At 39.9% G+C, this 10,376-nt stretch overlaps 1 protein-coding gene across 6 annotated transcripts; it reads left to right on the top strand.

Annotated features, from left to right (window-relative positions):
* Positions 1-275: 275 nt before the first annotated feature.
* Positions 276-10,376, top strand: inpp5kb (inositol polyphosphate-5-phosphatase Kb). Of its 6 annotated transcripts, none has more exons than XM_061054910.1 (15): positions 276-504; positions 655-714; positions 2,524-2,575; positions 5,097-5,201; positions 5,347-5,455; positions 5,874-5,990; positions 6,430-6,605; positions 6,695-6,806; positions 6,889-6,998; positions 7,094-7,120; positions 8,082-8,301; positions 8,408-8,545; positions 8,627-8,710; positions 8,797-8,901; positions 9,261-10,376. In XM_061054910.1, the coding sequence occupies exons 1-15, from the start codon at positions 291-293 to the stop codon at positions 9,327-9,329; spliced, it is 1,698 nt and encodes a 565-aa protein (XP_060910893.1). In that variant the 5' UTR covers positions 276-290; the 3' UTR covers positions 9,330-10,376. The 6 variants fall into 6 exon arrangements, with proteins under 6 accessions (XP_060910893.1, XP_060910891.1, XP_060910894.1 ...); XM_061054908.1 differs by having other exon boundaries at positions 655-756; XM_061054911.1 differs by lacking the exon at positions 655-714.

The following is a 10,376-nucleotide window of genomic DNA, read 5'->3' as shown; positions in this document are numbered from 1 at the left end:
TAAAAATAACTTATAGAGAGGAAGAATAACAATACTCTAAGGTACACCCACTGCCCAGAGTCATTGCCCTTTTGGAGGTTTGTAGTTTGATTTAAATAGCACACATTAAAGCCCAAAGACATTCCACAAGTTAAGAGAGTGAAGGATTATTTATGAACATACAAAGAGGGCTTTAGTGTAACAAATGCCATGCGTCATGGTGACATTCAATAAACAGACATGACCATTCATGATTAAGATAATACTCACTCACCAGGTTGCTAACCAACCTGGGATAATAGCTTGATCCGATGTTACGCTTTAAGTCCAGAGCAGGTTGCGTGTGGGACTTTGTCTTCAGAGGGGGAACAGCTGAGGCCCAAAAGAGAACCAACAGTCAAACAACGGGACTCAACGTAGGAAAGCAGTTCCAGTCTCTGGACTCCCCTTTGGAGATCTTCGTCATCTGTGCACAGGGGGTCTGCAGCTTTTTCAAGACACCAAGAGAAAGACACGTTGACAAAGGTACTGTACTTTATGTTTTGTTCTCAGCAGGTACTAGACAAGAGGTTTATTGGAATTTTTTAGAGTAGCAATTTTGAATAAAACAACTTTCTGATTTGAAAAAAACAAAGTTCTTGCTCATATATATTTATATTGCTATTCATTTTTCAGTAGTTAAAGGCAGTGGTTCTCGTTCTTTTTTTCTTCGAGCCCCCCACTCTACTTTTACAAGTATATTGAAAAAGCTTGGTAGCTCGAACCCACATAAAAAAGGTGATGAATTGAGATATATTTTAATTGATTTCATTATAACCTGAATGCGTGGCTATCTGATATTGTTGAGTGAGGAAGCATGTATTTTAACAAAGTTTTATTTTGTAAAATTCGGATTTGTTGTTGATCCTTCCAGTATCAATTGCCTGTGTGGTATTAGGACAGTAAATCTGGTCTACTAATTAGTCTGGGTGTGAAGGGCGCTATTCACACCCTTTGTGGGGACTTATTATTTTGTCAAAAACAAACTCCATAATCATTGTAAGTTTTAGACTTTAAGAAGTTGTACAATTCATATTAGGGTGACCATGAGGTTTAGGCAGAAAGCGGTTATAGTTTAAGCTACACAAATCAATATTTCTGTATTAAGAATGTATCAAATGACACGTAAGAAGAAGAGGAATAGGACACGTAACTACAAACACTCAGATAAGCATCTTACTCGGTGCTCATGAGGTCGTCATAATGTTTCAGTGTGTTAAAATTTTGTTGATTAATGCCCTGAGTTACAGTATAACCTTTTCAGTTTGTTATAGCAGCTCTCTCATTTTATAGCTAAGATCTTACAAGAAACAACTGGATGGTAACTTCCTAGGATTAAACAATACAAAAAGTTAGCAGCTAGCTAGTAAACATACCAGAGGAGAGAGAGCTAGATTTTAACCTCAAGAGTTGTTCTAAACAATACAGAGGTAGGAGGTTAAAAATTAGACTTACACGTGTGCAGGTTTAGGCCGGTGTTGTTAGTATTTGCCGCATGTCTAGCACATTTACTCGCTAACAGTTTAGCCTAAATGTGATCCTAGTTAAAGTATATGTGTTCAGCTTGTTTCAATGCCACTATGTGGACAAGTGTTTTTGCTATTGCTAACATAGACTAAATTGAACATGGGGTCTTCACAAATAACACAAACTAGTGAGTGTACACCTTGGAAAAAAAATATGTTCAAACACCTTGAAAATCTCTCCTGCTTTGAGATTCAATGCTAGATAAACCAACCGTTAGCTTATTTTTGAAAACCTTACGCATGTCAGATTTAACTAAAAGGCTTTGTTAAAAAAAAAAAAAAAAAAAAAACTACCTTTCATACATTTGTAACTTTAGATTAAATGTATAGAATATCTTTAGGGTAAAGAGTTTCTGTTTTTACCTCTGACCTACACTGCTCCTTTAACATGGATGAAGCTAACAGTGATTACAAAGCCATTTCTGAAATTACTTTCAGGTCTAGGGTAGACCGGGGTTGGTTGTCACACTTTTTACTCTCTTTTGAATTACTCAGGATCAATATATCTTACAGAAGCTATTTCTAAATTAGAAGGAAGCTGAAGGTATTGAGGTGAAATGTGTATCCCTTTAATTTTTATAAATTACTTTAACAGAAAGTAATTAACCATCAGAGACACTCTGACCCACAGTGTATGGGGTTGGTTGGTCGTAATGTGCCTGTCAGATTTAACTAAAAGGTTTTGTAAAAAAAATTTAATTCATCTGTATCTTTGTATGAAATGTATAGAATATATTTAGGGTAAAGAGTTTCTGTTTTTACCTGTGACCTATGGGCACTCCTGCTTTAACATGGATGAACATAGTGATGACACGTGACCACAAAGCCATTTCAGAAATTACTTTCAGGCATCTCTGTCAGGTTTACTATAATCATCCAGCTTGCACCAAACAGTGCAGGTAAGAGGTTTATTTCCGTGTGTATGTTTCTTCTTGTTCACACTTTGTTGAGGCGTATTTGTGTTTGTGTGCAGCCACAGGGGAGAAAATGAGCACTGGAAGAATTAGAAGCGTTGGGAAGGACAAGTGCAGGTAAGAAACAAAATCTCAGATACAATACAGACTTCTTCCCCTGTTTGTCCTGGTATAGTCTTCACGGGTAAAAACGAGAAGGAACAGGAAGTGGAATTAATTGCAAGCGAAAGCAGAGACTTCAGGCAGGAATAAAGGCAGTACAGAAAAGAATAGGCTATAACCCTCCTGTGTGGTGTCGAGATTGCTTAACCCCTCATAAGTAGATTTGAAAATGCCGGAGTTTTTCTAGGCTCTGTGATAAAAACTGAACTAGTCTCTCATTCAGCCTTTCTCACTAAGGCCCCCCCCCCCTCCACTTAACACTTCTGCTAGCTAAAGAATGTGTTTTAAGTCTCTGCATGTGACTCAGTTACATGAAGAAGCAGGGGCACCCAAGATTAGCATTGTTTTCATTGTGTAAGGGGCAAACTGTTCTGTTCATTGACTGAATAGAAATGATTCAATAAGAGAGAATAATTAGTACTACAGTATTTTTTATCAACCTTTCTATGAAGTTATTTATCTTTTAGCTGCACTACTACATAACTAATACACAAAACAACATCACTGCCATTTCCTTTACTTGTGGAAAACTTAACCAAATGATTTTAATCAGCAAGAGTTTTCAAGTAAAAAATGGGGAGACGTTTCTTAGTTAACAGAATTGAAATGAAAAATACCAAACATATATCGGCAATCCCATTCTTTACCGTAATGTATGTAGTACAGAATCTATAAATGATTGAAATCTGCATATACAACCGCAAAAACTGTCTGGAACCAAACTTTTTATTTGTAAAATGCTGTCTTGCCAATTACTAAATCTTTAAGACATTTAAGTATTTGGCAAAGCTGCTGATTGCTTCATGTGTCGTGTGCCTCCAAATCTATTACGTAAGTTTTCCATTTTTAACTGTTTTGTAACACTAATAATTATTTGAGCTTTTGTTTCTTGCATAAACAGCCTACAACAGAGCTGTGTTAGAGCCTACAGGCCTCCTCTCTGGTATTGTCAATCTAACCTTTCACCTATATGAGGAGAGGCTGGATTTGGGCCAAAAGAAGCTAATACTATTGTGTGCTGTTGTCCCCTATATAGTGCATGACTGTTGTTGCATGTTCACATGCATTGTGCTCAGCTGATACAGTGATGCAGTAAACCTCTTACGGAGCTGAAGGGTTACCCAAGTCTTGCAACAATATACTCACAATGATGGAGGATCAGCCTCCAGCCCTGCTCCCGTCCACTCTCTGATACCTCACACACTCACGCACAGACAAAAACACACACACACACACACACACACACACACACACACACACACACACACACACACACACACACACACACACACACACATGTTCACATGCCCGTCTCCTGCCTGCGATTATAATCCAAATCTGACTCAATCAAGCCCACATTCCTGAGTCGGCCCTGCTGCTTTGTCCCTCACTGCTCTGTTGCTGCATGACCAAACGGGGCTGTGCCACTGAAGGGACTCTAGCAGAGCAGTGCAGGCTGTGTTTTTTTTTTCTTATTCAGTTTGGAGGACCTGTATCAGAAGCTGCCTGGAGCACACACAGAGAGCACTGTCTACACAGGAGTCATTTCATGTTACTTCAAAAGGCCTCACATGGCTGCAACCAAAGACATCCAGGGATAAATCCAACCAAAGGCATTTTCTCTTCTGGATTTTGTTTGTTTTTTTCTTCTTACCTTGAGGACACCTATCTAAAAAAAAAAAGTTGTCCCCAAACATGGACGACTTCATCAATGGTCCCCGCCAGCGCTCGGACAGCATGAGCAGCTCAGCGTCTCAGAGCTCCAGGTCCAAGACGCTCCTCCGCCAGCGTCTGTCTCAGCTGCTCACCTGCATAGAGGACATGAGCTCTGACGATGAGGCCAGTGAAGAGGTTTCCCGCACGCTAGATGAAGCCTTTCAGCTGTGTGGGCGCTACATTCCCTCAGATGCGTTCAGGTTGACATGTGCACGTGCTCATTACAGATACACAACTTTTCAGAGTTTCACACTAAGGAAGTGTTTGGGCTCTCTCAAATATGCTTTATACTCTTCTCCAAGGGCTCCATGTTGTAGAACCTAAAAAAGACAGAAAAGTTTAAAAAAAAAAAAAAAAAAAAAAAAAGGCTATACAATAACTTCAATAATTTCACTGGATCATGTCTGTTTTTCTCTCAAGTTGAAAAAGTAATAATTTAGTAATGTCTTCTGTGGTTTACTCTACTTTACTTTTATTTTACAAATCTAAAAGGATATGGACATAGCATTGAATTCTGTATGTATCACATGTCTACATGAATGTATAGGAATGATAGGTGTTTAAAGTTAAGACTAAATTAAATACAAATTTGAACTGGTTATACTTAAAATTGTTCATTTTTATAATATATATTTTGTATTAGAGCATTTGCAAAACAGCATTGTGAAATTATATGGAAAACATTTCAGAAAATAACTATTGTACTAGTTTTTTATTCCATCTTTTTTAATTCTTGTGATGACTTAACCCTCTGCTACAGGCTGCACATGGTGACCTGGAACGTTGCCACAGCGGAGCCCCCTGAAGACGTCACCGCTTTGCTGCAGCTAGACGTCCAGCCCCCCGCAGACCTCTATGTGATCGGGTGAGGGTCAAATAAAATCTTCATCAGGAGTTGCACTAAAGGACAAAAATGCCTCTTTAAACAATTTGGACAGATGTAATAAGTAAATAAAAACATATATGTAATAAGCTGTGTTATTTATTTGCTCTGTGCTGGTGTATGACAGCCTGCAGGAGGTGAATGCCACCCCGGTGAGATTCATCTCTGACCTGCTGGTGGAGGACTCCTGGAGCCATGTCTTCATGGATACACTGGCACCCAGAGGCTTCGTTAAGGTAGGAGAGGAAAGAGGGAGAACACACACTTGTATATAAAGAAGTTACACATTTAGGTTGTGTGTTTTCATGATTGGAACACTTGGTACAAATAATATTGGGTTCAAGCGAACTGAAATGTGAAACATGTGAATATGTGAAAATATGTGTGCCATGGAGCTACTTTCTGTGGTATTATTTATTTTCACATATTGCAGCTATTTTTTGAGACTCTTAGAATTTTGCTTAGCTCGAGATATCTGTAAGACACAATATTTTTAGGCTGTAAATGTACATATTCTCAAAGCATGTTGCTGCATATTAAAACATAGATTTAAAGTCATTTTTTTAACAAGGTAAACAAAAATGTACATGACAAAGAGAAGAAAAAAAAAAAATTCAACGGTGATGATTAAAATCTGTCTCCATCTTTGTGCAGGTCACGTCAGTGAGAATGCAGGGTTTGCTGCTGCTGGTTTTTGCCAAACAAGCTCATCTCCCCTTCATCAGAAACATCCAGACCACCTACACTCGCACCGGCATCTTTGGCTACTGGGTAAGAACTGGCAACAGCAGACAACGACTCTGTTAAACTGTGCACACCAGGAATCCCATCGACATCAGACGCAGTGGGGTTTAACACATTATGAAAGGCCTATTGTGTTTGAGAAGTGGAGTGTCCAAGAGCTTTGACGGAATGAAATCACCAACAAAGAACAGCGGAACTGGGGAGGTACACTGGGGAAAACTTTTGCAAGACAAATGATCAAATTAGAAATAAAAGATCTTTATGTAGTTTTAGGTTTTCAGTTCAAGTTTTTTGATCTGCATGTCTTGTAAAAACTGAAGAAAATGAGTGTAATTTGACATGAAATTGATCAGCATTAGTTATTGATAAAAAAAATATTTTCTAACATAACAGAATTTTTGTGCATTTACTTTACCTTTCATTTTACCTTTCATGTCCCTCCTCCTCCTCTGTTTGTCTGTGTCAGGGTAACAAAGGAGGAGTGTCCGTGCGTTTCTCCTTCTACGGTCACATGGTGTGTTTCCTCAACTGCCACCTCGCCGCTCACATGAACTACGCTCTGCAGCGTGTCGATGAAATTGAGTACATCCTTGAGAACCAAGAGTTTGACATGTCGGACACGCCCTACGTCCGCGACCACAAGTCAGTGTGCCCACACAAACTCTACCCCACTCAATACGCGCACAATGTAAATGCATGCACCATGAGTTGTCTCCATCCCTCTCGCACAGGGTGGTGTTCTGTTTTGGCGACCTGAACTTCCGTATCTCAGACCACGGATTGCACTTCCTCCGCTCGTCCATCAACGGCGGACGTCTTCATTTGCTGTGGGGCAAAGACCAGGTGAACTGCTGTAATAAGAACACGTACAAAGCAGACACTAACTAAGACACCACACATGCTAATTGATTTCATTGCTCTGCAGCTCATCATGATGAAGAAGAAGGAACCTTTCCTACAGGAATTTGAGGAAGGGCCATTAAACTTCAAACCCACCTACAAGTTTGACCGTAACGCTGACACCTATGATACCAGGTAACATCGTGCGACCAACAGATGCATTTCTCCAGAATAACTCAACACATGTCTCAGAGTCTTTCTGTGCTTTTATATCCTTATGATTTACACAGCACTCCGAAGACATGGTTGCGTTTTAAGTAAGACACAGATGTTTTTTCTCGGTGTTGCATGCCCCACATTCTCATATTTAGTCATCGCACCATCTGTCCTTGTTCCTGCAGTGTCTGCCAGCACGTCTGTAGTTGACATGTTGACATAAAATAGACAAAAACCAAAAGCAGCTAATCCTGATATGTAGCTTGAGTTTGGAGCAGCTCTTACAGCGAGTTATATTCCATCCTGAAACTAGCACACTCTGTGTGTGTGTGTCTCTCTCAGAAAGAGCACTGTGGCTCTGCCCCTAACCATGTACAGACCCAGGCCCCTGCAGCGCTGCAGCACCACCCTCTTCCTCCTCCTCACCTCCCTCACCTGGGGGCTGCTCTCTGTCTGGTTGGGGGCCTGGTACAGGGAGCTAAACCCGCAAAGGTGGGTGTCTCCATAGATACACCCTGTAGGAATGGCTTTAGGGCCCTTTGATGTGGATTTTTTTACCTTGAAGGTTAACTACGTATGACCTTTAATTCTAAAGAATTGAGACACAGGTTTAAGGGAAAGACATAGAGGGGGTTCATATGGCACAATTGATGTTGAATTTCAGAAAAAAATCTAAATCTTCAAATTTATTAGACCTGATGCAACTTCCTCCCACACCCAGTCCCCCACTGTTTGTTCCTGCATAGTTATTTTTTTTTTGTTTGTTATAGTGACTGTGCTTAAAAGTCAAACTTTATGATACCATTTCCAATGGTATTGTCACCCCACTATTTCTCCACAGCATGCTAAGCTTTAGCATTAGCTCTGCATTGCATGTGAGTGTGATACGTGTGTTCTGTAACAGCACTGTCTCCAGTATTGTTTGAAACTATGACGTATATGTAAGGTTGACGTGGCATTGTGCCCTCTCAGGTAAGCATATCAATCAGAGAATTCAGCTTCTTCACTCACTGTTTCAAATCTTCAAATCTTCTCTAAACAATGTCTCACTGCTTCGCTCAGTGGCAAGAAGAGGAAACCGGCATGGACAGATCGGATCCTGTGGCGCATCAAGCCCAAAAGTCCTCCGTCAGGGGATTTTGATGATGATGAGATGGCGTCGACATCTACTGATGAAGAAATCGATGAGTACCCACTCCTGGTCACACAGGACAAATACACCAGTGACATGAGCTATGGGGTCAGTGACCACAAGCCTGTCATTGGAACCTTCAGCTTGGAGGTGAGGGCAGTCTCACTGTAGGATGTAGGACTGATAACCCTGCTTCATTTCTTCTCATACAACCCAATAAATGCTCCTTGCTCCTTTCCTCTTGTTTTTTCTTCAGCTGAGGAAGCACTTTGACACCTCACTCGTGCACATTTCTCCTCTGGGTGTATGGAGCGCCGACCAGGATGCACTTCTCACTTACACTGTCCAAGAGGACTTTGAGTCCTCCACATGGGACTGGATTGGCCTCTACAAGGTATTTGTGATAAAAATAGAACAAAACGACAATAAATACGATACAAGACAGATATGAACTCATTGGATTGTTCTCCTGCAGGTGGGATTCAAGAGTGCGTCCGATTATCAAACCTTTGCTTGGGTCAGAGAGGTAGACCTGCCTGAAACAAATGAAGTCATACAGGTGATGTGCTAAAGAGGCAGGTGCATCATGTTTTCACAAATACTGCTCGAGTGTTATTTAAATGAGTGTGTGTGTGTCGGTTGCAGATATCTGTGGATAAGGACGAGGTCCCTCTGCTTGGTGGGCAGTATGTTTTGGGTTATTACAGCACCAATTTGCAGAGCATCATTGGCCTCAGCGCTAACTTCCAGGTGAGATTTTAACTGAAACAGTGCAGTTGTAATTTATAATGTTTAATATTAATTTTAAAAAGAAGATCATTATGTAATTCTAGCTCTAGAACACATCAGTATTAGCACATGTCCCTTTACTGTTTTAGATATTGCCTCACAAAAAAAATAGGGCTTGACTAACACTGAAGTCTATGATAGTACAAAATATAGTATTACACTTATTAAAAGAAGGATTTATTCCACTGCTGGTGTACTGAAAGGCAATATATTGTAGTGATATAGTGGTTAGGGTGGCAGATGAGTTTTTTTCGCTGGAGGAAGTAAGTGTTTTTGTTGGCTGTTTGGTGAAAAGACGCCATCGTGTTTCTATCTTGCAGATCCTGGAGTCAAAGCGTGCCGTCATGGAAGGCCTCGTTCCTGAGAACAGCAACGGGATTGACAAATAAAGATATAATCAGCCTTGTGCCACATCTATATCTCTCCCAAGAAATGTTTAAAAGAAAAAAAATCAAACATAAAAAAAAAATGCCCCAAGATCAAGTCCATCGTTTACTGGTGAAGAAGCCGAGAATGACCACCACAGATTGTGTTTCGTCTGGTAACTTCAACTTGTTGTTTCCAGCTTTGCCTTTAAGGGGTTCACATTACGTAGAACTGACTCTTGCTGGAATCGTTTTTTTCTACAAAGAAAGCTTATCGCTGTAATGAGTCACTAGACAAGCGTATCCACAGGCCCTCTCTGCATGTTACAGCAGAAACTACAGGCCAAAACAATGTGTGTGAAAGTAGTGGACATGCACTGCAGGTCATAACAGGTCTTGGAGAAGTTATATTTTGAGATTGATTTGAATGTTTTATTTTTGTCTACAGTGCAGAGGGTTGTACAATACAAAGTAGAGGGAATGCTATGTTGATGCGGGCCATCTGAGGTAACAATGCAGAAAGATGCTACGTGTATTTGACTTTTGAAGTCTTGCTATTCTTATTTTGAACAACTGTTGGACCCAAGTGGGAGAAAGATTGAAAATAGAACGGGGACGTTGATGTAGACTGCAGTCAGTTATGATTATATTAAGAATGTTTTTAATGTATATGTGATTATATAAGCCTAATGTATACCCCAAAAGGCTCTAAAGTAGGGAGCAAAATCAGAACAATATTATATTTTGTAATGAAGAAGGACTTAAAGTTTCTAAAGACTTTGATTATTATTCATCTCAGTTGTTTCCCACATGAATGTTTGGCAGGATGCCTTTATATATTCAAACGCAAAGTGATGATTGTTGCTCAAATAAAATAAAAGTATCACATTTCTGTGTTTTGTGTGTAAGCATGCTTAAGTGAAATCATGTTTGTTTGGTTGGGTGATTGATGTATTGATTGATAGAGTGGCCAACATCACAGCAGCAGAACATAATCTGCACATGTGTACGTGTACTGGCATTACGTTCTTCATTATCAAAATGAAATAAATGAAGGAGATACTTCTTAAA

The sequence above is a fragment of the Labrus mixtus genome, chromosome 14 (genome assembly GCF_963584025.1).
Source record: "Labrus mixtus chromosome 14, fLabMix1.1, whole genome shotgun sequence".
In the NCBI taxonomy this organism is placed as follows: domain Eukaryota; kingdom Metazoa; phylum Chordata; class Actinopteri; order Labriformes; family Labridae; genus Labrus; species Labrus mixtus.
The sequence above is the reverse complement of the archived record's forward strand: the minus strand, read 5'-3'. Positions and strand labels throughout refer to the sequence as shown.

Bases quoted from the DNA above. Each gene is read 5' to 3' on its own strand.
- inpp5kb (XM_061054908.1), top strand. From the start codon at position 291: ATGTTACGCTTTAAGTCCAGAGCAGGTTGCGTGTGGGACTTTGTCTTC. The intron at 5,991-6,429 runs GTAAGAACTGGC...TGTCTGTGTCAG, and splicing joins CCGGCATCTTTGGCTACTGG to GGTAACAAAGGAGGAGTGTC. The intron at 7,121-8,081 runs GTAAGACACAGA...TGCTTCGCTCAG, and splicing joins AAGACATGGTTGCGTTTTAA to TGGCAAGAAGAGGAAACCGG.